The 27155-nt window shown below is 46.8% G+C and overlaps 1 protein-coding gene across 1 annotated transcript in view; it reads right to left on the bottom strand.

Moving 5' to 3' along the window:
* Nucleotides 1-27155, bottom strand: part of LOC132391060 (transcription factor COE2-like) — a 314392-nt gene that overhangs the window by 283950 nt on the left and 3287 nt on the right. Inside the window, exons 3-5 of the mRNA XM_059963792.1 lie at nt 25391-25454; nt 20826-20881; nt 18467-18540 (exon numbers count right to left, since the gene is read on the bottom strand). Coding sequence (XP_059819775.1) covers nt 18467-18540; nt 20826-20881; nt 25391-25454 — 194 coding nt within the window. The remainder of the gene's footprint in view (nt 1-18466; nt 18541-20825; nt 20882-25390; nt 25455-27155) is intronic.

The following is a 27155-nucleotide window of genomic DNA, read 5'->3' on the forward strand; positions in this document are numbered from 1 at the left end:
CTGAACGTGGGGATCTGAGACTCCTTCTGAGTGATATTCAGCCTGAAGTTGAGAAGCTGCTAACATTGCACCATGCTCATCCATCTTATTGAAAGGTTAAACATGCAATGAAGTAGTGAATAGTTGGACTACTAATGTACACTCTAAAATTGTTGATGAAAATTGTTTTATTGTAATTAAATAAAGAAATAATTTTATTTGTAGCTTTGAATAGATCTGAATAATTTTTGCAAGTGTTTGCAAAGATACTTTGAATTTGCAGTTCCTATTTTCTTTCATAGCACACCGTAAATCAAAATACTTCAAATAGTTTTTATGTAATGGCCTGAAAGTGAGAGGGTGGCACTGGGGATGTGGTTTGGGAGCCAAGGGTAACTCAAAAATGTTTGGGAACCACTGCTCTACACTTACACATTAAAGTCCCCAGGGCAGAGATAGTACAGGCCGGTGCAGAATAAATCTCCCTCTACTGAATACCATTAAACGTTCCCAAAGCAGTGATGGGTGGTTTAGATGAAGAGCAAGTCTCCCTCTAAACATCTCAACAAACAGTCACAGGGAAGTGACACCATGGATTAGATACAGAGTGACTCCAAATTAATCTGTTACCCTCACTGACTATCTTATGTGCTGAATGTGGACAGAGTGGAGAATTGGGTTGATGCACGGAATTCTTGGGTAAGTCAGACAGCAGAGACTCAGTTAGCAAGAAAGCAAATTAGAATAGACATCTTTAGTGTTTCTAATGCAAACCAGGATATTTGGCAATGTTAAAACTATCTTTATATTTGCCCAGGCACTGATCCGTCCCACCACACATAACCAGTGCCAGCAAGGGAAAGATGCCTACTGCCAGGCCTGGAGAGAGGCACACAGTGCCTGCTGGCTATTGAGAGGACCCATGGGCACTGTGGGGGCTGGAGAACATCCTGTAAAAAGTTGATAGTGATTTAATCAAGGATGCAGTAAGTAAGTAAAGTTTTTGCTTAAAAAAAAAGAGGCTATATGCAGTTTAAAGCTCCCTCTACACTGGCCCATCAAACAGTCCCAGAGAGGGAGAGCACGATCATACACACAAGTGGTTCTGCAGATGCTGGAAATCTTTAGCAAAACAGACATATGGCATGAGGGATAGAATGAGTTAGTTGCAATCTAAATCCCCCTCTACACTGCCTCGTCAAGCATTCTCAAAGCATTGACAGCACAGGCTGAGGCAACATGAATCTCCCTCTGCACTGTCCCATCAAAGACCAGCAACAATATCTGCTGAGGTAAGTCTCCCTCTACATTATCCCAACAATGATCCCCAGGCCAAGGACAGCATACGTTAAGGTAAAGTAAACCTCCCTCTACACTGTCCCATCAAAGACTCCCAGGTCAGGGATAGCAATGTGGTGAACTACATATACCTGTCTGGACACGCCCCCCCCCCCCCCACTGACTGCTCCTGTGGCTCCTCCCACGGACCCCTGTATAAGGGCGATTGGAGGCACTGCTCCTCCCTCAGTCTCCAGGATGTTGTGTGGTGGTCTCTTGCTGCTGACGGTGCTTTCTTCCAGCTAATAAAAGCCTACCTTGACTCACGTCTCCGAGAGTTATTGATGGTGCATCAAGCATAAGCTGAGGAAATGTGAATCTCCTTCTACACAGTCCCATCAAAGACTCCCAGGCCACGGACAACTCAGGCTGGCATTGAGCAAATCCCCCTCGACACTGTGCCATTAAACACTCCCGAGAACAGCGAAGGATGAATAAAGTGAAGAGCAAATCTCCCTCTAACTGTCACAAACAGAGTCACAGGATAGGGATGCCACAAGTTAGATGCAGAGTAAATCTTCCTCTACTTGGTCCAAGAGAAGTGACACCATGAGTTAGATACAGAGCAAACTCCAAATTAATCTATTACCCTCACCAACTAGATTACGTGCTGAATGTGTACAGGATGGAGAGCAGGGCTGAGACATGGAGCTCTTGGAAAAATCAGACAGCAGACCTTGGTTACAAAAAAGCAAATTAGAATAGACATCTTTAGTGTTTCTAATTCAGACCAGGATATTTGGCAATGTTAAAGCTATCTTTATTTTTGCCCAGGCACTGAATTTAGTTAATTCTGAAACTGTTTTTCCTTCTGGGAGTAATTTGAACGTCAAGAAGTATATAATAACACCCTGACAATGTCAAATTCACTCGTTTTGTGCTTCTCACTTGCAAATAAAAGCAAAAAGTTGTTTTTGTTTTATCATCAATCACGTTTTGGATTACACACCTTCCCCGGCTTTTGCTCTGCCCGAGGAATGCAGCAGGAGAGGGTGATGGGACTCGGTCCCGTGCCTGTGAATCCACGCCACACTAAACTCCCGATCCCACTCACACAGCTGGAGCCAATTGCCGAATGGAAGCCAGGCTTTTATCCCTCAGGACAACAAAAATGTCGGACAAACGAATCTCCTAAATAATAGTTCTGCCCTAATGGGGCCCTGTTTTACTAAGAGTACAGAGATAAACTGGACCATTCTATCGCTGCAATGGGCAGTATGATTAGAGGAAGGCGAGTTCAGAGAATACAGGGCTGAGATGGAAGGTCAGCCAGGATAATAGCACATGGCAGAACAGTGTCGCAGAGGACAGAGATGTCGCCTTGTGGCTCCAGACACTCGGGTTCAGTCCTGGCCTCTGCTGCTACCAGGCGCCTCCAGACTCTCAGGAGAAAAGTTCACTCAGGGTGCAACCAAAACTCAAATGTGGACAGTTTCGGGGCAAGGCCCGGAGAAGGAGGGAAGACTTTGTTAGCGTATTTTTCAAGGGTTATCACATACAGCAAATAACTTCAGCCACCTGTCTTCAGATTCAGATACAAATCTAAACTGCAACCCTACCATTGGTCCCGAAGAACCACGAACCACAGTTATTTAGAAGACACGTCAATTAATTGGAGACCAGACAATGCTGATTTTAATTTGTTATTTGAGAGTCTGTAGTGTGGGTGCAAAGAGGGAGGTGAGGGTGGCGTGTAGTTCAAAGAAAGCTTTGTAAATATGGAATTGTCCTAAATTATCCCTTGATCTTTACCACATAATATGTCCTATAGTGTTAGGTCAAGCAGTCCTTCTTCCTCTGAAAGGGGGTCCTGCTGTGTCTCATTTTGTTGAGTAAGCAGACAGCTTCAGATCTACCAGTACTTCTCTCCAGTAACTTTGTTCCTGTGACAACAGACTTTACGGAGGAAATTCCACAGCCAAGTCAACAATGAAGTTATGCATTTCTGCAGCACCTTTGATGACCTCAGCACCTCTTTCAACCAATAAAGTACTTCTGAACCTTGGCACTGTTGTGATGTAGGAAGTACCACAAACAATCAGTGGACAGCATGTTCTCCCTCTTTCCTTGAATGCCAGAACCCAAACACACAAGGGGATAGTAGGCTAAATGACTGGTGTAACTTGTACGCAGTGTGTAAAATGATAGAATCTGCAGGGAGCTGATGGGAATATGGGGGAGAACAAAAATGAATCAGGGTAGAATTTGTGCAAAATCTGGCATGATGTAGTGGGCTGAATGGCCTGTTGTTCTGATGGATAGCATTACAGGCTCAGACAGACAAACTGTCTACTCCTGTTCATAAGTTTCTCTGCTTAAAAAGTTGCCTGTACTGGTGAGCTAACGTCAGCTGGACAGCATTAAGAGATGTGAGAGAGTTGTAGTTCCTCCAATAACAATTATATTAATTTCTGGGGCAGGGAGGGGAAGCTCCTGGGATTTCCTACTCTGACAGAAATGGTGAGCAGTTCTGGTTTGAAGCAACTGCTAAAAGCCAAGGAAGTCCTAATCACACCGCTCTCAAAGCCTCCTTAAAAAAAAAGGTATTCTCCTGATTGATTCCTGGGAATCTCTGACCTACGACCGACCAAATCATAGAAGGAACATTCGTGATGATATGAAAATTTGATGCATCTTTGTCAGAAGCATATGGAAGCCTATTGGAAAAGAAGGAGTGCCAAACCACATATCCTCACGCATCCATGCTCCTGCTCAGCTGCGGCAAAGGATGGAGATCCCACACTGACCTCAAGTCTCCTCGGGACACACAGAACTGGACTGAATGCAAGTCATCTTTGACCCCCAAGGGGGCCAATGAAGAATAACCCCGGGGACAAATAGCAGACAGAAGAGAGAGCTGATGTCCACTGGAAGCAATCTCCTCCTGACTCTGAGGAGAGTTCACTCAGGGTGCAATCAAACTTCAAAAGTGGAGGGTTTCAAGTCAAGACTCAGAAGGAGAGAGCTATGAAATGGAAGACTCTACGGAGGGAATTCCACAGCCAAGGTAGCAATGAAATATTGCATTTCTAATGACCTGAGGGCTTTTCAACCAATGAAGTTTGAATCTCGGCACGGCTGTGATGTAGGAAGTACCACAACCAATCAGTGGAGGGCAAGCTCCCACCAACAACCACCTGATTATAATTGAACCTGAGGCCAAACAGTATGGCATGGTAGGGTAGGGGGCGGCACTGTTAGCATAACGCTTTACTGCACCAGCGATTAGTGATCTGGGTTCAATTCCTGCCACTGTCCGTGAGTTTTCCCCATAATTGCGTGGGTTTCCACAGGGTGCTCCAGCTTCCACCCACATTCCAAAGATGTACGGTTTAGAGTTTGTAAACTGTGAGCCTGCTATATTGGTAGCAGAAGTGCGATGAGTCTTACAGGCAGCCCCCAGCACATCCTCAGAGGTGCTGGCTATTGACGCAAATGATACAATTCACTGAATGGTTTAATGTACATGTGATAAATACAGCTAATCTAATCTAACCCATTGTGCCAGGGCTGGAGCCTTGCAAGACTAACTTAACAGACTGAATACACACAGTGTAGCACTCCACAAGACCATAAAATATAGGATCAGACTTTGGCCATTCAGCCCATTGAGTCTGTTCTGCCATTCCCTCGAGGCCAATTTATATTCCCTCTCAACCCCATTCTTTTTCCTTCTCCCCATAACCTTTGACACCCTTACTAATCCAGAAGCTATCAATCTCTGCTTTAAATATACCAAGTGACTTGGCTACCACAGCTATCCATGGCAATAAATTCCACAGATTCACCTCTCTCTGGCAAAGAAACTCCTTCTCATCTCTGTTCTAAACGGATGTCCTTCTATTCTGAGGCTGTGCCCTCTGGTTTTGGACTCTCCCACTATGGGAAACAGCCTCTCCAGGTCCACTCTATCTAGACCTCTCAGTTGGTTACAATCATGCCACCAACTTTTCCCTCCTCTTCTCTTCCTTTGGCTTCCAGATTTCTTCCTCTTCATCTCTAAATCTCCCTCTTTCCCCGTCTCTGAACCTTACACTTGCAAATCTTTCAGAAGCCTTGCGGATTGAATAGATGGCTTTCAAAGCCACCACTGAATGCTGGGAAATCCCAGACTCCATTATCAGAGGGAACTGGGGTCATGAGTTTGTAATCTATGTGAGATTCACACAGAATGGGAGGACATGGGCCTCACTTCTCCCAGCATTACACTGTTGATCTCCTAGGTCCTCCGGCCAGAGAGACTCCTGGTTGCCAAAGCATCAGTAAGGTCCAATGTTCTAATTTCCCACTGGAGTGGTTCCATATTTGAATGTAAAATATGAACATTCTTGTTTTTGCAAAATATTTCTGAGTAAAATTATTAGCCTTACAATAAAGAATGTCCCTGGAACCAATGAAACTTGCAATTGTGAATTTATCCAACAACAAGGGTCAACGAGAACCTTTTCTGCAATGTTTTACTGTGAGACTTTTTAATTACTTATTCATCTGTAGTATGCGGATGTTGCTGGAAACGACAAGATTTATTGCCCACCCCTTATTACTCCTGCACTCCTGAAGACAGAAACAAGACAACCACAGTGATGGGTCAGGAATCTCACATTCACCAGACTGAGAAAGAAAGACATTTTCCTTCCTCAGGCAGATGAGATTTTGTAAGCCAGAAGCTGACTACTTATGGTTATCGACTAGCTGTGTTTTCTTTAAAATGCAGATTAATTTAGTTATTTGAATTTAAATTCCCCAGTTGTTCACACCCCCCGAGAAGTGGTTTCGATCTCTGATCGCTACTCCAGTTTCCTGATGACTCTCCTTCTGAATCCAGGGTGGCGGGGTGGAGATGCGTCTCCACCAAAGGAGGTGTAAGGCGCTCCTTCCCTCCGCAAGTCTGCAGGTCACCCCTGGGCAAGGTGCAGCACCTGCTTAGCCCCCCAGTCAGGGTCACATGAAGCCATGGGAGCAGCTGGTGGATGGTCGTATGAGCAGTTGGTCCATATCACAAGTCCTGGTTATGCGACCACTGATGCCAGGACCATGATCGGCTACATCATATGAAATGGCGCATAATGACAAACAAACTGTATCCTTAGAAGGAGAGGGAGTGTGAAGAGGAGAGGGCGGGAGAGAGCGAGGGGCGAGAGGGCGGGAGAGAGCGAGGGCGAGAGGGCGGGAGAGAGCGAGGGGCGAGAGGGCGGGAGAGAGCGAGGGCGAGAGGGCGGGAGAGAGCGAGGGGCGAGAGGGCGGGAGAGAGCGAGGGGCGAGAGGGCGGGAGAGAGCGAGGGGCGAGAGGGCGGGAGAGAGCGAGGGGCGAGAGGGCGGGAGAGAGCGAGGGGCGAGAGGGCGGGAGAGAGCGAGGGGCGAGAGGGCGGGAGAGAGCGAGGGGCGAGAGGGCGGGAGAGAGCGAGGGGCGAGAGGGCGGGAGAGAGCGAGGGGCGAGAGGGCGGGAGAGAGCGAGGGGCGAGAGGGCGGGAGAGAGCGAGGGGCGAGAGGGCGGGAGAGAGCGAGGGGCGAGAGGGCGGGAGAGAGCGAGGGGGAGAGGGCGGGAGAGAGCGAGGGGGAGAGGGCGGGAGAGAGCGAGGGGGAGAGGGCGGGAGAGAGCGAGGGGGAGAGGGCGGGAGAGAGCGAGGGGGAGAGGGCGGGAGAGAGCGAGGGGGAGAGGGCGGGAGAGAGCGAGGGGGAGAGGGCGGGAGAGAGCGAGGGGGAGAGGGCGGGAGAGAGCGAGGGGGAGAGGGCGGGAGAGAGCGAGGGGGAGAGGGCGGGAGAGAGCGAGGGGGAGAGGGCGGGAGAGAGCGAGGGGGAGAGGGCGGGAGAGAGCGAGGGGGAGAGGGCGGGAGAGAGCGAGGGGGAGAGGGCGGGAGAGAGCGAGGGGGAGAGGGCGGGAGAGAGCGAGGGGGAGAGGGCGGGAGAGAGCGAGGGGGAGAGGGCGGGAGAGAGCGAGGGGGAGAGGGCGGGAGAGAGCGAGGGGAAGAGGGCGGGAGAGAGCGAGGGGGAGAGGGCGGGAGAGAGCGAGGGGGAGAGGGCGGGAGAGAGCGAGGGGGAGAGGGCGGGAGAGAGCGAGGGGGAGAGGGCGGGAGAGAGCGAGGGGGAGAGGGCGGGAGAGAGCGAGGGGGAGAGGGCGGGAGAGAGCGAGGGGCGAGAGGGCGGGAGAGAGTGAGGGCGAGAGGGCGGGAGAGAGCGAGGGAGAGAGGGCGGGAGAGAGCGAGGCGGAGAGGGTAAGTGAGTGGGGAGTAGAGTGGAGGGGAAGAGATCCAGAGAGTGTGGCAGAGATTGATGGAGTGAGTCGGGGAAGAGTGGTGGGGAACTGAGGGAAAAAGTGAGATGGAAAGTGGGGGGGCAAGAGAAAAGAGTCAGGATGGGAACAGAGAGAGAATGGGAAGAGAGACAATGTGGGGCATCATTACAGAGAGAGTGGGGGCATGGGGGAAGGAGGGTAGTTGGGGAAGGGAGGGAGGATGAGGGGAAGATGAAGAAGAATCCAAGGAAGGGGGGGAGTAGAGAAAGCAAGGGAGAGTGAGAAAATCTGGGAGAGGAGGGAGAGAGAAAAAACATGAATGAAGGAGAAAATGAAGGAATTGTTAAGGAGAGAGTGAGCACTGAGAGAAAGAGACCAAGAGAGAGGAGGGAAATGCATCAGTAAGACATCACTGATATTTTCTTTAACATTCTCCGTGTTCCCAACCCAGTCCTTTCTCTAAGGCAGCACCAAGTGGTCTGTGGTTGCTGCTCAGTGAGCCCGAGAGTCCGGGCAGCACACTGCATGCACCTCATTCCCTGCAGACACCATCTTGGATTTACGGCCATTCAGCCCCAGCAAGGGCCCTGCTGTCAGCAATGCTGCAAAAGCCTCCTCCTCACCGATTCATAGCAACCCCTTCCTCCATCCCCTTCTCCGCCAGTACATTCACCCAGCTTCCGAGCTGCTCTCCCGAGAAGAGAACTCCACATTCCTGTCCGAGTGAGGACTCTACCCTCACTTCCTCACTGGATTTATTGCTGACTCTAGAGAAAGCCCCAGCGATCCGGCACCCAGTTGTTCAGGAGGCACCGACAGGGCAGCATTTGGCTCTCTCACTAGTCTAGAGCATAAGCCAGGGGCCCAGAGGTTGAGCAGAGGGTGTGCAGCCTGAGCAGTGGTTAGGATTCAGAACAACGGGGATCAAGAACATTGGGCGGGGTGGGCGGGTGAGGGAACAGGAAGGTCATCTTCTGACTGCCAGCGTCTCCCTGCCAACACTTGGCAATCACTCTCAAAGATCACGTTCCTCAGGGCTACTAAAGAACCCTGTAAAGCACTGCTTGAAATCTGATACTGCTCTTCATTCCTGCACAAGTTGCTCGCTCAAAAAAAGGATAACGATTTCCAGCAGTCAAACAGGCCAATCGGCCCAAAGGGTCCATGCTGGCTAAAAATGTTGAATCTGGTAAGCTGATTCAAATCTGTGAGGGTGGTGCCGGAAGTTTTGGTGTACAAAGGTGGTCCAAAAGTCTATTATTCTCCACCCATTAACTCACCCCACCACCACTACATACACACCACCTAGCATCACATTCCGTCTATGTACATAACAGAAGGGCATCTCTGAATGCACAACAGGTTGAATCTTGAGTGGATGGGCAACAGCGGCAGAAGACCACGCCGAACTCCCCTCCTGTATGTAGAAGAGGTTCTGCAGATGCTGGAAATCCAAAGCAACACACACAAAATGCCGGAGGAGCTCAGAAGCACCCATGGAGAGGATAACGAGTCGACATTTCAGGCCAACGCCCTTCATCAGGGCCTGCTGAATTCCTCCAGCAGTTTTTGTGGGTTTTTTAAAAATTGTGTTCTTTATATGCTACGTCTGATTCGAAGTAACAACTATTTTCTCCTTTACACTTGTACACTGAAGAATGACAACAAATAATCTTGAATCTAATTATTCACAGTAGAACACCAGGAGATATTTGCCACGCTCCCTCTCAGTTGACTGACCAGGGGATCTGATTCCCAGCTGCGCTTAAATCCAATAGTCCACAAAATCTGCTAGCTCAGCAGCACCTAAGTTCTGTGTGTACTAGATTTTTGGACCTTATCTGTAGCTCTTCAAGGTGGTTCGGAGTTCCATCTCCAACACCCTTCCAGGCAGCAGTTTCCAGAACTCCAACACTCTTTCTACACTTCCCGCTAACTTCAGAAAGCAGCCAACATAATCAAGGACCCCATCTGTCCCAACAATTGTCTCTGCTCCCCTCTCCCACTGGGAAGAAGTTACGAAAGTTTGAAAGAACATGCCACCAGGCTTAAGGACAGCATCAACCCCACTGTTATCAAACTCTTGAGCAGATCTCTGATTCATTAAAGATGAACTCAATCTTCCAAACCACTTTGGTGTGGCCGTTACATTTTATTTGTTTACTTGTGATGCACTTTCTCTGAAACATTATACACTCAATGGCCACTCTATTAGGTACAAGAGGGGAACTCAGTGTGGTCTTTTGCTGCTGTTGCCCATCCACTTCAAGGTTCAATGTGTTGTGCATTCAGAGACACTCTTCTGCGCACCACTGTCGTAACGTGCGGTTATTTGAGTTACCGTCGCCTGTTATCAGCTTGAACCAGTCTGGCCATTCTCCTCTAACCTCTCTCACTTACAAGACGTTTTCACTCACAGAATCGCCGCTCACTGTACGTTTCTTATTTTTCATCCCATTCTCTGTAAAATCTAGAGACTGTAGTGCGTAAGAAAATCCTTGGAGATCAGCAGTTTCTGAGATACTCAAACCACCCCATCTGGCGCCAACAATCATCCCATCGTCAAAGTCACTTAGATCACATTTCTTCCCCATTTGGGTTGGTCTGAACAACTGAACCTCCTGACCATGTCTGCATACTTTTATGCATTGAGTTGCTGCCATGTGATTGGCTAATTAGATATTTGCATTAATAAGCAAGGGTACCTAATAAAATGGCCACTGAGTATATTTTGCAATCTGCTTTCTATTTACTAACTTGAAGTATTTATGAACATCGGTAGCACACAAAGATTTTCCACTATCTCAGTAAACATGTAATGAACCAATAACATACTGTGTACCAGGTTGACAAGATTTATCCGATAAGCCCCTCCATCACCTTCTGTGCTCTAGAGAGGGGATAGGGAGGGTAAATTCAAACAGGCATTTTTTGAGGTAGCTATGGAGATAAGGCAGATACACGTGTAGGATTGGAGGTTGCAGGACTTATTGGTGTCACTAACTGAGGAGGGAAAAGCAGTGTTACAGCTGAAGCTACTGGGGCAATATGGACAAATGCGGACAGGTCTGCAAACTGGACAAGGATTTTGCAATCAATGCAAATGGAAAAAGAATGCGTCAAGAATAATGAAAAGTTTTTTATATGTGTTCTTCTGAGAATAGAAGAATGTTGTCTCCTTTTGTATGGTTTCAAATGCTGTAGTTCACAGAATTTTGGGATCTTCACAGAATTCTTTTTGCAGATGTTAATGACGAAAGTTCGAAGGTTGTGCTGTTTAAACTTTACCAGGAATGCGTAAAGCTCATCAGGGGAACCAGAATCTTGGAGAATTTCTTTTGAAAGGTGGGGGGATGGGGGGGGGCTTGCAATCCTGGTTAAAAGTTTTACGAATTTGTTAAATTTCTTTGGAAGCTCAAAATCCCAAAACATATCATTTGCAGGCCTGCAATCACCTCCCTTAATTCTTCTGTGTCTCACCCCTCCTTCAGATAGTCTTTAAACCTCTTCAACCAAGCTTTTGGCCTTCGTTTCTAAGAGGTCTTTGTCTCACTTGTTATCAAACTTCACTCAATAATGTTCTTAGTAAGCATCATGCCACATTGTGTAACATAGAGACACCATATAAATACATTTATGTCCACATTTATACTACACGACTGCTTATTTTACTAGAATAGTGCCAACAACATTACAAACACATGCACCTCGCACTTTGTGTCAACCTGTGAATCTTCAGACTATGTCACCCGGGGATTACACAAATAGTATTTTGAGACTGTGTGTGCTGGGTTATAACTACATGTATATGATGTACTGCATTTTACGCCTTGGCCCTGGAGGAACGACGTTTTATTTAGCTGCATACATAGTTGAATGACAATGAACTTGAAAATGAAATTGCTAATTTTCCCCCCCCCCAATTATCAACATTTGCCAACTTCCCCTGAACTAGAGCCATCTCTCTGCCCCTCCAGCCATAACGTTCTTTAAAACACACCTGCAAACATCCAGCTCCTGCTCTTAAATAACCACACACTCTGCATTTGGCCTCTACTTTAACCTTTCAAACTGCTCCAAGGGTGAGGCCTTAGAGAAAAGTAAATTGGTTCTTGATATCTCGTTGTACTGAATCAACCCCAGAAAGAGCCAGCACCCCACCCCACACAACAGTGTTGAACCAACATAAGAGTGATGGGAACTATATGGGAATGTCTTTGAGCCATGGAGAGATTTCCAGTGTAGGCTTGCGTGGAGAAAGGGAGGCAGGGCGATTCATTTTCCTGTGGGCATACTCGGCAAATTTTATTTATTTATTGAGGTACAGCATGGAATAGGCCTTTACAGCACTCTGAGCTGTGGTCCTCCGATCTAATCTTAGCCTAATCATAGGACAATTGACAGGGACCAGTTGATGGACCTACCAACCAGTACATCTTTGGACTGCGGGAGAAACCCAGAGCAGCTGGAGCAAACCCACATAGTCACAGGGAGAAGGTACAAACTTCTTACAGGCAGCGGCAGGAATTGAACCCGGGTCGCCGGCACTGTAAAGCGTGGTGCTAACCACTACTCCACCATATTGCCCTTGCCCAATCTATAGAACAGTATTTATAACAGGATCAATGAAAGATCAAACAGAGTGCGGAGGACAGAGGACAATAAAATGTGCAAATGCGAATATAAACAAATAGCAATAAATAATGAGAACATGAAATGACAAGATAAAGAGTCCTTAAAGTGAGATCATTGGTTGTGGGAACATCTCAATGGATGGGCAAAAGGGTGTTCAGAAGCCTGATGGTTGAGGGGTAATAACTATTCTTGAACCCGGTGGTGCTAGTCCTGAGGCTCTTGTAGCTTCTACCTGATGGCAGCAGTGGCGAGAGAGCACGACCTGGGTGGTGGAGATCTCCGATGATGGATGCTGCTTTCCTGCGACAGCGTTCCATGTAGATGCGCTCAATGGTTTGGAGGGCTTTACCGTGACCATATGAGTCTCCCCAAGGTGCTCCAGGTTCCTCTCTCATTCCAAAGGCCTCCGGGTTAGGATTAGTGAGCGGTGGCCAGGCTACGAAGGCGCTGAAAGTGTGCCGACTCTTGTGGACTACCCAGCGCGATCCTCGCTGATGCGACGCAAGCGATGCATTCCACTGAATGTTTCAATGTTGTATGTAACAGATAAAGTTCATCTTTAAACTTAGATTTACTCTCTCTCCTCAACCCCCGCATCATCCAAAGGGTACTGTGCAGCAAAATAAATACTTTTGAAGTGTAGTCACTGTTAAAACACAGGAAATGCTGATTTGCACACTGCCAGTTCCCAAAAACAATGAGATCATGAATAGAACATCAACTTTAGGACCATTCAATGAGGGATAAGCGTAGGATGGGACACTGGGGAGAAAGCCCATGCACTTCTTTGGAAGAGTGTCATGGGATCTTTGACATCCACCTGAGAGAACAGATGGTGCCTCGGTTCGTGCCTCATCCAGAGGTTCCACAGCAGGATACCACTCCCTCAGTTCAGTCTTGAAGCAGACCTGGTTTCGGCCTTGAACCATGATGAAAATGAGAGCGAAAGCCGTAGACGTCTGGGCATTTCTTGCCTAAGGAGCCGCAGTGGCATATCGAGACACAGAGGGCATCAGTAAGGTTTCTCTTTAATGACTTTTTGATATCCGAGGCCAAAATTTATTTTCCCTTCCCAATAAAGAAGACACAGCAGAGTAGTGGTTAGTGTCACACTTAACCGTGCTAGCTGTAAGGTCAGGGTTCAATTCCTGACGCTGCTTCTAAGGAGTTTGTACATTCTCCCCATAACTGCATGGGTTTCTTCCAGGTTCTCAGGTTTCCTCCCACATTCCAAAGATGTGCGTTTAGGGTTAGGGTTAGTGAGCTGTGGGCATGCTCCATTGGTGCTGGCAGCGTGGCACACCTGCAGGCTGCCCCGCACGTTCCTCGCTGTTTTGATTTGGTGTAAAGAACACATCTCCACGTGCGTTTCGATATACGTGTGACAAATAAAACTAATCTTTAATCTGCCTTCTTGAACCACTGCTATCACGTTGGTGGGGCGGGTGTCCCACAATATTCCTGGGGAGGGAGGTTTAGGACAGAAAAGAAACTGCAACGTTATTGGAAGTCAGTATGATGTGCCTACAAGTGGCGCTGTTCCCATGTTCCTGCTGTCCCTGGCCTCCTTGGTGGCAGAGATCGTGGGTCTGAAAAGGGCTGCAGGAGTAGCTGCGGTACATTTTGTATATGGAACACACTGCAGCCACTGACCAGCATTTCCGGGGATGGGATATTGCATGGGTGCTTTTTAAACAGAGTGCTTTGTAGGGTAACGTAATCTGTAGCAGGATGAACTCTTGGGTTCCTGTTGACCTACGATCTGCCTCGTATGTTTTCATCCGCCATGACGTGCACCGACATCCCCTTGTGTCCGTGGTTTGGATCGGATAAGAGAAGAATTTATTATAGATGGGGCGTAAACCTAAATATATTTTGGTAGATTGCCTTAAACCGGCCCACCAAGATTTGGAGGATTTCGCTACCGTGCCCCCAGCGTCGCAACGTGACCGTGAGCGTGTCTACACACCTCTGAACGAGCCAGGGGCACCTGCTGTTAATTCACCCTAGAAACATAGCACCCGAGCCAGGCAGCTCATCCAAGCTCTGGACAGGCTGACGATGCCAGTTTCAGTGAATTCTGGGGGTCCTGCCTAGGGTAATGCAATAGCTGGAGACGTGCATAATCCACAACCACCGACACTGAGTTGGGGTTCGCTCTCAGAGGCTGCTCTGACACGATGACATAATTACAAATCTTTTTTTTAAAACCGCACTTCACGCTCTGTGTTTTTCCTCCAACTTAAAACGCCTCTGCCGTTTTATTTTTGGAGACTTCCAGTTTTATCCTACAAGGAGTTAAGATGCATTCATCCAGGCAAAGTGGAGACTGTTCTATCACATTCCTAACTTGTACCTTGCATATGGTGGGAAGGCTCTGGAGAATCAGAAACAAGAGTTTTTGCAGGTGCTGGAGATCCAGAGCAACACACACGAAATGTCGGAAGAACTCCACAAGTCAGGCAGCATCCATGGAGGGGGATAGACTGTCGACATCTAAGGCCGAGATCATTGATCAGGTGTGACCAAGGGTCACCACTGAAATATAGATATTTAATTCCTCTCCGTAGATGCTGCCTGGCCTGCTGGGTTCCTCCAGCATTTTGTGGGCATTGCCCTGGAGAATCAGAAGTGGAGTGGCTTGCCGCAGGATGCATGCCTTCTAACCCACCACAGCAGCCACAATATTTTATGTGGCTGGACTAACCGAGTTTCGGTAATGGTTACTCATGGACTGTTGTTTTGGGGGGGGGGGGGGATGCCTTGTTCCCATAAGACTAGAATTGTGTCATTCAGCCCTCAAATCTTCTCCTCCATTTATTATCCCTCTGAACACCATTCGCCTACCTACTTCCTCGACCTTTGACACCATAAAGAGACCGCATTCACTCCAAACGGCAAAGAGGCTGTCACCGTGCAGCCTTAACTCTTCTGAGTAGTGCCAATGCAACACAGGCAAGCGGAACCAGTTTCAGTTGAAAGAAGTTCTCCAAAAAAAAAATGGAAGCCCTGCAAGATACCCAGGCAAATCTGAAACCGAGTGTGATTCAGACAGAGGCACCTGGCGTAGTCTGTCCCTAGAGAGCAGAAGCCTCTGTTTGTTCTCCAGGTATACAGCACCTGATTGGGTTGCCGCATACCCACAATGAGTTCCGCTGCACTGCCTCATCACTAATTGCTACTTTGCACCTGTGAATTTATATTTTCTGTGCGATTTTCATGTCAATACAATGAAAGGAGGCGGGGAATGAGCTGAACTCACTTTGTTTTCTCAATGCCAGGGGCCACACCTTCCCCCATTGTGTTCCCAGTGTTCTAGCTCGGTAGCAGTACACTAGGGCTGTGGTTAGGTTACTAGATGGCAGCTGGAGCCTTGATCCAGAGATGGGTGTTTGAAACCCACCATTGTGGCTTGGCAATTTAAATTAGATAATTAGCTAAAGCTGGAGGTTTTTAAAAAAAGAAAAAAGCTGTTCTCTGTGACTTTAATCACAAAACTCTCAGGTTGCTATAAAAATGTAAAATTATCACTTGAGTCACCTTTTGAAAGGTGATGGATCAGTTTTGGATAATGGGATTAAAATGGAAGGGTGCCTGCTGGTCAGCAAGGACAAGTAGGGCAGAATGGCCTGTTCTCATGTTACACAATTTTGTGAAACCCTGCATAGATGTGACTTCAGCCCCAAAGCAATACAGTCAACTCTTAACTCGTCTCCCTCCAAATGGACTAGGGTTTGGAGGCTTGCATGCCTCAATGACCCAGAGAGCGATGTTGGCTTCAGTCAGGGCTTTATGCTTTGGCTCCTGGTAGGGTCTCCCATGCCAACCAGGTCAAAAAGGTAGAGGCCAGACTAAGAGTGGTCCACCGGTCCTCCAGGTTCTGGGTTTCATCTCTGGGCTAACAACTTTGATTGGCCAGAGAAAACTATTACAGGAACAACAATGAAGAATCCTTCTGCATCTGAGTGCAACAGTATTCCTGAGTCTCCACCCAGGACTTCTATGGCTTATAGAGGTGAAAGCAGAGGAGAAGCTACTGCATGATGAAGGAAGCACTGCCAAGACCAAGACTAAAATTGGTGGCCAAGGACAGACAGAGATGGAGGACTCTCATTGCTTCCCTAAATGACAGCAGTGTAACTGGCAGTGTTAGTAAGTACGTTCACAAGTCTGGCCAGTTCAGGGGCATTTAAGGATAGGCAATGAATGCTGGCATTTACAGCCTATGAATGGATTTATAAATGATGGCGGCGCACCATCTCAACCAGACACTTCACCATACGACTGTTCTGCCTGTACAAATCAAGACAGCTTGCCTTAGATCTGGCCATCAGTCATCGCTCGAACAGCAAATTGTAGCAACTGTGACCATTTTAAGTGGCGGAGCACATTCAGAGGGATAAATAGACTGCTCCTGTCTTCTATGTCGAAGTCTATAAGACACAGGAGCGCAGAATTAGGCCATTCAGCCCATCGAGTTTGTTGCACCATTCAATCATGCCTGATTTACTATCCCTCCAAACACCATACTCCTGCCTTCTCCCCATAATCTTTGATGCCCTTACTAATCAGGAACCGATCAACCTCTACTTTTGATATATCCAATGACTGTGGAGGCCAAGCCATTGTCGACACTGATACCTCACCTCCAAACAACTGATCTATCACCAATAACACAAGACCTAACCTCACAACTCTTGACTAGCTCAGTATCACATTTTCCAACTAATCCATCACCCCCTTGCCTCCCCACAATTCCTTATTTCCAGTGTTTTCATAAGGGAGATTGGAATCAATCCGGAATGGTGATCCGGTGCACAATGGAATCAGTTTGGAGATTGGTATTAGATAGTAATGGTTTGGCAAATCAACACAGAAGGAATGATTAGAAGAAACACTGAACGTTACACCTGCACTTCAGGGTGAAAGCACGGAGGCAGATCACATGGCACTGCCTAGAAAAAGACATAGCAAGTTCAAAATGCTCATGGCCCTTTACCCATTCCTTAACTCCAAACATAATGCGCAGTACACTTTCGTGTAGCGGTTAGCACAATGCCTTACAGAATGCCAGCAGGAAGATCAAGGTTCAATTCCTGCCACTGTGTGTAAGGAGTTTGTACATTCTCCTCGTGACCGCCTAGTCTTCCTCCCACGTTCCAAACACATACAAGATAGTAAATTGAGTGAAAACTACAGAAGCACGCAACACTTGTGGGGGTGTACCCAGCATATTAGCGATGTGTCGCACTGTATGTACAGGTGACAAATAAATCTAATCTTCAATATTATTCTCACCAATTATTCTTTAATTACTCTCCGTTAAAGTTCAAAAAGGACAATGACCTTCTCATGGTGTTTGAAGGCTTGAGTGCTTCAATGACCCGGAAATCTATGTTGGTTGGATTTGGGGCCTTGTGCTTTGACTCTTGGTAGGGTCAAAGGGCAGAGGCCAGACTAAGAGTGGTTCACCGATCCTCCAGGTTCAGGGGTTCAGCTCAGGGCCAACAACCCTGACTGGAAAAACAAAAATGTTACAGAATACCAATGAAGAATCTTTCTATATCTGTGTGCAACAGTATTCCTGAGTCTCCATGGTATTCCTGACCGATAGCAGTGAAAATTGAGAGGAAGCTACTGGCACAATGAAGGATGCCCTGAACACTGCCAAGACCAAAATTGGTTTTGATGGTCAAAGACGGAGATGGGGGACCTTCAGTGCTGCCCTAAATGTTAGTACCATAGCAGGCTGTAAGGGGACTCTCCTTTAGAAAGATTGTATCCTGTGGGATCTTGCTCTGCACAAATTGGATGCCACATTTCCCCACACCACAGCAGCAAAATGGTCTGTTCTCCACCTGAATTTTCTTTGAAAGGATGTGAGCTCATCCAACACTTCCGGTTGTCTTTGACTACATGGTTGTCTTTAACATTATTTAATTTCCCTCCAATTTACACCTTATCATGGGGTTGCAGAAAACCGACTTGAGGGGAGGTTCACCTATTACATTGCCAAATGGAACATATAGTCCAGAAGCCCTGTTCTATGAAACATAAAATCATTCCCATATAAATCTGAAGGTTCTGAGTCACCATGCAATTAATTAAGAAACTTGAAGCCATTTGTTTCTCTGAAAGACTTGCATTTCTTAATATTTTCTCTATTAACCCAAGGAAATGCTTAGTGCATCTTGCATAATTCTAGATTCTGGAATATTGCATCACAGTCGAGACAAAGGGACAAGTCAACAAGAAACAGCTCTGCTATTGGCTGGGCCTTACCTGCACATCACTTCATGAGTAAGAAGCACCCGGCACATTTCTGGGTTTTTATTTTGACCCTCGTAGACAATTGGCTGCAAAGAGAGTTTGATAATTATTCATCAGCTCGGCGTCGCGTGGAAACCAGGGTTTGTTAGGAGCGAGGACATTGGTCAAACTGGTGAACAGCGCCAGTCTACCAGACACACAATGGAGGAACTCAGTAAGTCTGGCAACACCTACGGAGGGGAATTAACCGGAGAAGTTTGGGACCGAGGCCCTTCATCGGGACTATTTATTCCCCGCCCTAAAAGCTGCATGACTTGCTGAAGTCCTTCAGCCTTTTGTGCGTGTTGTTTAAGATTTCCAGCATCTGTAAGATTCTCTTGCGTTGACCCTTTGGTCTTTGGGTCCATTTGAAGATCCTTTAGCAATTTGCTCCGGCTAAGATGGCCTCTGGATGACCATGTCCTGACTCCCCTCCCATCCAAATCAAACTAAATTTGATTTGCTTTAAACTTCAAATTTCGTGATCTCTTCGCAATTTCTTTTCAACGCACCAATTCTCTTGACACCCGGAATTACTTCGCCCAACTCGGCACCGTCCAATGCCAATGGCGGTTAACAAAGGGGGTCGAAAGTTACGTTAAATAAAATGAATACATGATTGGAAGAGTTGGAAACGTGTTGCTAATTGGCTCAAGCGTTGCTTATTCTAGGCTAATCCGTGCAGCTTCCCGACGGGACGTTTGCTTCTAGATGCATTGACGTCACGGGATAAAGTACGCAGCTGTTAAATGTACTAGGGGACTCGATGGTGCAGTGGGTGAGACGCTATCCTCTCACCTCTGAGACCTGGGTTGCAACTCAGCCCAGACTGACGGGATGAAGATTTCCTCCTGCCGGCAGCTGCGACGATCCCCCAGTGGAACGAGGATCCGTCTGTTGGTGCCCCATGTGAAACGGTTCTGGGGGTGTCACAGCCAATTCCTACCGGAGCCAGCGTGCGTGCAGTTCCTGTCATAAAGGGTCAGTCTCACTCACAGAGGCGCATGTGCCACAAGGAGTGAATTTACTGCTATCCTACCGAGGTACGAGCCCTAAGGAGCTGGCCAGAGAAAGGACAGATTTTCCTGCCCTGGAAATGATTGATGTCGGCAATGTATGACCAACATTAAAAAACAAACCCGTAAATAAACGATTATTAAATTAGTTCACATCAGTGACAAGTTCAGCACTCTGGCACTATATAAAAAAATTGTCACAATTCGGATATAGTCATCTGATGTATCTCCCAATTCACGCCAGAATCAGATTCAGGTTTAATATCAGTGGCAAACGTTGTGAAATGTGTTGTTTTGCGGCAGCAGTACATTGCAATGCATAATAATATAACACTATTATAAATTACAGTAAGTACACATATATTAAAAGGCTTAAATTAAATAAGTGGTGCAACTTTTTTAAAGTAGTGAGGTACAATGTCCATTCAGAAATCTGATGGCAGAGAGGGAAAGGCTATTCCTGAATCGCTGAATGTGTGCCCTCAGGCTCCTGTACCCCTCCCTACTGATTGCAATGGAGAATGTGTATTTTCCATGACTCACCTGACCTCTGTGGACAATATCTCTTCCCGCCCTGTTATGCCTTACTCTTCTGGAAAAGTTTGGTAGGCAGTGTTATCGATTAAATCACCCCTCTAGAACCTTGTCATTTCCGGATCTCTGAGCAATGACTAACAGGTTCTTAACTAGCCTGATTCAATCAACTGTGAAAAGAAGAGTGGATGGCTTTTTGCCTTTCTAGTAAGGTACCCGTTCACCGCCCCTACCCACCGCCAGGAGTGCGTGTGACTCGGTAGTTCACCTGCATAGATCGAATAACAAAAAGCATGATTGATAACGATCGTGCGTACTCGGGACGCTGAGAGATTAATTTACAAATTAACCTTTATTTTCCCCCGTAACTCCGACTGTGATAGAAGTTACGACTAACTTCTCTAAGAGAGAAATAGTTTTGAAAAGTTTGAAAACTTTTCAAAACGATTTACTGATTGTGTTAAGTATAAAGCTTTTTTAAATTCTAAATCAAGTCTGAATTTAAATAGAACTGCCTATGATCACAAAGTCCACTAAAGTAATTAAGACCGTCTCAAGTTTACAGAGGGTAAACTCCTTTGCGTCGTCATCGGCTTCTGCTGCCTACACGATAGTAATAGCTCCCCGTTTTCTTTGTTAGTCAAGGTAAGTGTACAACGGGTTTTAGTTGTGGTTAATCCATCACTTCAATTGACTTAGAATTGTGACTTTGGGAAAGTTTGGCAGAATTGCGTGTAACATTCTGGGAGTCACGCGGAGGCAAGTGCAATTAATTTCAGTACCTGTTTGGTCACGGAATCGATGAGTCGCACGTAGAGATCCTGCTCCGTTCGCACACCTGTACAGAATCAGAACCAGGTTTAATACCACCGGCATATGTTGTGAAGTTATTAACTTTACGGTATTACGTACAATGTAATACATGATAAATAAATATAGGGGAAATAATGAATTACAGTAAGTATATGGATGGTTACTAGTTAGGTTAAAATAAGTAGTGTAAAAAAAACAGAAATTAGAAAGTAGTGTCGTTCATGGGTTCAGTGTCCATTCAGAAATCAGATGGCAGAGGGGAAGAAGCTGTTCCTGAATCACTGAGTGTGTGCCTTCAGGCTCCTGTACCTCCTCCCTGATGGTAGCAATGAGAAGAGGGCATGTCCTGGTGACGGGGGTCCTCGATGATGGACGCTGCCTTCCGAAGACACCGGTCCGTGAATGTGTTTTGGATTCCACGGAGGCTAGTGCCCATGATGGAGCTGACTAATTTTACAAGTTTCGATCCTGTGCAGTCACCTCCCCCATCTGAGACGGTGATGCAGCCAGTCAGAATGCACTCCACGGAACGTTTGTAGAACTTTCCGAGTGTTTTAGTTGATAAACCAAATCTCCTCAAACTCGTAATGACATATACCCGCTGCCTCGCCTTCTTTATAGCTGCATCAATATGATACGTCCAGGTTAGGTTAGGTAACCGCTAGCAATAGAAACGTCGTGTGTGAAACCAACTAAGCAGAAAAGGGCCGTGAAGATAACCGTCACGTCACGTCGCTGACCTGAAGTGTGATATTTAGCATTTACCGGCGCTGTACGCTGCTGGGTTGACCCAGAAAGCGTGCGCTGAGATCGGGCTCGCAGAAAACGTGCGATGCAGAGGGAGGCCAATCGGCCCCTTTTGTCCGTGGCGATTGACAAAGAGTCACGGAGTTTGATCAACCTCCACGCAGCGCATTTTTGTCCCGCAGTTCACGCTGAGGTGAACTGTTTCAGGTGGACGGACAATCTCCGCCTTCATCGTGCTTTCGAGCAGTGAATTCCAGTCAGCGACTACTGCACCCCATCCTCCGTTTCCCGGTCTCCCTGAAATACCGCGCAGGAACAGGCCCTTCGGCCCACTATGCCTGTACCAACCATGACGTCAAGTTAAACTAATCCTACTTCCTGTACAGGGTCCGTATCCGTCCATTCTCTGCGTGTTAATGTGTCTGACTAAATGCCACTACTGTGTCTGCTTCCGCCCCTGGCAGTGCGTTTCCGGGCACCTACCACTCACTGTGTTAAAAAGAATCACCCCTTACGTCTCCCTCAACCTTCCCCCCCCCCCCAATCATTTGAAAGCTATATGCTCTGTATTTGACATAACTACCCTGGAAAGAGAGACTTCGACTATCTACCCTAACTACTGACGAGCCTGTCATTGTAAACTTCCGTCACCTCTCCACTCAACCTCCGACGCTCTGGAGAAAACAGCTCAACTTTGTCCAACCTCGGCAATCGGCTAATACTCTCTCATCCTGGTGAGGATCTTCCGCCACCTTTTCAAAGCCTTCACATCCTTCCTATAATGGGGCAAGCAGAACCGAACACACTACCCGAGGTGCAGCTGAATCAGAGCTTTATACAGCTGCATCCGAATGTCCCAACCCATGCTCGGTGTCCTAAGTGACTAGAGCATTATGAGGCTTCGTAAGGTCGTGATCGGGGTGCTGTCAACAGCTTTGGGCCCCTTCTCTAGGAATCTGCTGGCATTGGAGAGGGTCTTGAGGGGGTGCGCGAGAATTATCTTGGGAATGAAAGGGTTAACGTACGAGGGGCGTTTGATGGCCCTGGGCCCGTACTCGCTGGAGTGTTTTTTTTTAGAATGAGGAGGAATCTCAGTGAGAGTCATCAAATATCGAAAGACTTAGACAGAGTCGACGCGGGGGTGGGGGGGGGGGGGAATAGTTCCAACGGTCCAGGCCCAGAGGGCGCAGCCCCAGAACAGAAGATGAGGAGGAACTTCTCTAGGCAGAGGGTGGTGACTCTGTGAAACTCATTGCTGCAGACGGCTGTGGTGGTCAAGTCGTTGGGTTTAGTTACAGCGCGTGTTGATAGGTTCTTCATTAGTAAGGTCATCAAAGGTTGCGGTGAGGAGCTACGAGAATGGGGTTGAGAGGTTTAATAAATCAGCCATGATCCAATGGCGCAGCAGATTCAATAGCCTCCTATGTCTTAGGGGCTTTTCCCACATGCCCTCGTTACCACCTGGTTACTTGTGCTGCCACTTTCAGAGATCTATGGACTTGGTCCATCCGTACATCAATCCTCTTAAGGGTCCTGCCATTTACTGTGTGCCCTCAAACTTCAAAGTAAATTTATTCTCAAGGTACGTACATGTTACTATATACTACCCTGAAATTCCTTTATTTCCCCTTGCAGGCATCTCCAGGGGAAAATACAATAAAATTTTACCCAAAATTTTACCCAAAAAAAACATAAGTAAACAAGCTTCAAATAAATAACGCCAAGAACATGAGTTGTAAAGAGTCTTTGAAAGTGAATCTGTAGAATCAGTTCAGAGTAGTGGTGAAGGCCCTTCCCTTACATTTGACCTCCCAAAGTGCAACACCAGACACCTGCCCGATGTAAATGCCCTTTCTCCGCCAATAACTGCAGCTGATTCACATCTTGCTCTATCCTCTGACAACCTTCTTCGCCAGTTTTTGTGTTGTCTTCCAACTTACTCGCCAGAGCACATAGATTTTCATCCAGGTCATTAGTATATACTGAAAACAACAGAAGTCTGAAGACTGATGCCTGCGGGACCCCACTGGACAGAGAGCTCCAGTGAGAATAACAGCACTCCACCAATATCCTCTGTCTTCTGTAGCCAAGCCAAATCTGAATGCAATCGGTCAAATCGAGTAGAACCCATGTGTATTATTCTTCTGGGGCAGCCTACCGTAAGGAACTTTGTCAAATACTCTACAAAAATCCGTGTCCACAACATCCTCTGTCCTCCATCAGTCACCCTCGTCACCTTCACGAAAAAAAAGCCAATCAAGTTTGTAAACTAAGACCTGTCCCTTACAACTTGTCACCGATTCTTTTAACTTTCTTTTTTTCTTTTCAGTTCTTCGGCAGAACTGAACTGAATAGCAGAAAGAAGTGAAAGTCTCCTTCCTTTCAGTGAACTCTATCTAGCCCATTCAGATACTCTACACACCTGAGACGCGCCTCAGTTTATGCCTGAAATGTACCGGTCGTTTCTCTCAGTTAGTATGCGGACTGTACTTGCCCCTTTTCTCGCGCGTATGTTTTGCCCTTCTATTGGTTATTTTTTACGTCTAATTCTTTATCTTTACACGAACTCCGTTTTTTTCACTTTGTCTTGCAGGTATCTCATCTGGGATCATGGAGGTTGTTAAACTCGGTTTTATATGTCTTGCATTCAATTTGGGATAATTTAATTATCAAGGTATTGTCAATGTCTGGAATTCCTACGTACTCCAGGGTGTTTTTCGGTGGGGTGGGGGTGTGCATGCACTTATCTTTGTTGGGTCGTTGTGGTTCCTTGTCGGGTGAAACTGAGACCAAGCTCTTCATTTCAGTTCGTCGGAACCGTGTATTGTTTGCCTGAGCTCTTGTTAGTTTTTCTAGTTAATTTTTGTAATAAATCTTTGGTTGTGTTTGAATCGCCACAGTCTCTGTAATTCCTGCACTCGAGTTCGCTAGTGATCCTTCAGTATTTTATACATCGTGAAATGTCTCTCTTTCTATACCAGAAAATAATTCGTTAATTGAATAAAACAACTGGGAAACTGTTCCAAAATTGTGATTTTGGAGGAAAAACGAATACCTCTTCTAAAAATAAAGATCCACAGTGAGAGCTTTGACTTAGTCGTCCTGCTGAGACCGAACTTAACCCTGCTCTGTCCTTACTGAGAAGCATTTGCTTCTTACTGGTTTCTTACGCGGGTATTTGGAAAGTAATTGATCGACTCCAAGTTGCAGGTAGAACTAAGGCTCTCCCTCGATTTTGAGGGGTGGTGGGCTTCACGAACATTTCAACCCCAATGCTTCCATATCTCCTTACGACAGAGAAAGAAGCCATTTGGCCCATTGAGTCAGTGCTGGTTCGTGGAGCAAAGCCATTCCCCATTCATTTTTCGTGAACCTTAGTCACCAATTCTGGCCCACCACCCCCTGCCCCCGCCGTGCTCTAGGATCTACAGTCACCTGCGCACCAGCGGCAATTTGCAATGCCCTGCCAACCCTCCGTCCGCGTATCTTTGGGATATGGGAGGGAACCAGAGCACCCGGGGGAAACCATTCGGTCAGAGGGAGAACGTGCAAACGCCACACAGCCCACACCAGAGGTCAGGATCCGAATCCCGCTCACTAAAGGAGCGTGAGGAGGTTATCCGAACGGCCGACACACAAACACTTTAATCGGTGCGCTTTGCACTAGATTGTACCGAAGGAGGATGAAGTGCTGATATGCGACGTTTTGGGCTGTCTTGATAGACCCCCTCGCCCACTGCCCATCTATCCCCAGCTCAGCTAACTGCGAGTTATCTGAGAGACTCACCATTACTGTACAGCAACTGAAGCTTGTAATGCGTCCCGTTATTCGTCTTATCATTCCCCGGCTCCTGAAAGAATAATTTTGCAGATTTGAGCAGGAAATTCTCAACTCTGTGCTTTTGCTGCGTTAACAAAACACTACCTTCACTCTTTAGAGCGAAAGCGGATGTAAACACGAAATTAAACCCGCTGTAATCCGCCGAGCAAACTTGAGAGAGATTCCCACAGTCATCAAACATTATATTTGTGACAAAGCTTCTCATGCAGTAATATTTTACTATGACTTAAATAGAATTCAAAGTGCCCAGTTTATTTTATTAAAATTGTACAGGGCGTTGGTAAGGCCGAATTTGGAGTATTGTGTACAGTTCTGGTCACCGAATTATAGGAAAGTTATCAACAAAATAGAGAGAGTACAGAAAAGATTTACTAGAATGTCACCTGGGTTTCAGCACCTAAGTTACAGGGAAAGGTTGAGCAAGTTAGGTCTTTATTCTTTGGAGTGTAGAAGGTTGAGGGGGGACTTGATAGAGGTATTTAAAATAATGAGGTGGATAGATCGAGTTGACGTGGATAGGCTTTTTCCATTGAGAGTAAGGGAGATTCAAACAAGAGGACATGATTTGAGAGTCAGGGGGGCAAAAGTTTAAGGGTAACACGAGGGGGAACTTCTTTACTCAGAGAGTGGTAGCTGTGTTGAACGAGCTTCCAGTAGAAGTGGTAGAGGCAGGTTCGGTATTGTCATTTAAAGTAAAATTGGATAGGTATATGGACAGGAAGGGAATGGAGGGTTATGGGCTGAGTGCGGGTCAGTGGGATTAGGTGAGAGTAAGCGTTCGGCACGGACTAGAAGGACCGAGATGGCCTGCTTCCGTGCTGTAATTATTATATGGTTATTTCTGACATTCTCGTTAGTCGCTGAGGTGCAGTGACATGATCATTAACCAAAAAAAGTTTTTCTTTTCCGGTGTTAACTTGACCGCCAGGAAGAGGGATATGTAAAAGTGGAGGGAATTACCTCTACGTCCCCTCTCCACCCAAAAAAAGGTGGATCTGATAAATTGGATAAAAATAGAAACAAGCACAACAGATGGTGGAAATTAAAATAGACATGGAAATCTCTGGAAAGACTCAGCAGGTCAGGCAGCATCTGTGGGAAGAGAAGCGGGATTAACGTTTCAGGTAGTCAGAACTCATTGAGTTGGACGGTGTCTCCAGCAAACATTTTGGACTGAGTGTTTAAGTTTGAGTTTTCTAGGCCTGCGGATGGTTGCGACCTTTCGGCTGTTTTGGCTGGTCCCTTTACCAGCGTCGGGCCAGGCATTCACATATTAATAAATGCCTTTAGCTATGGGGTGGGGAGGGGGGCTTACGCTCGAAGCCGGGTGAGAAAACTGTCAACGCAACAGACACAAAATACTGGAGGCATCAGGCCGGGCAGCATCTATGGAAATGAGTGCACACAGTCGACTTTTCGAGCCAAGATCCTTCACCAGGTCCTTACTCCTTTCCATGGACGCTGCCTGACCTGCTGAGTTCCTCCAGCGTTGCCTGCGCGTTGCTTTGGATTAAGACAACCCTCCCGACTTGAGACCGAATTCTATTCCTCGTCTGACTCGATCCGACCTCCCGACGAATAACGACGCCGGAGAACAGAGCAGCGGGGCTGGGAGCTCCCAGATTACGGCAGCGGTTATCGCAACGCAAAGTACACCTGTAGCTTGAGGTTGCAAAGCTCTCTCTTTCTTTCTCATTCACACACTCCTCAC

The sequence above is a fragment of the Hypanus sabinus genome, chromosome 1, assembly GCF_030144855.1.
Source record: "Hypanus sabinus isolate sHypSab1 chromosome 1, sHypSab1.hap1, whole genome shotgun sequence".
NCBI classification, from domain to species: Eukaryota; Metazoa; Chordata; class Chondrichthyes; order Myliobatiformes; family Dasyatidae; genus Hypanus; species Hypanus sabinus.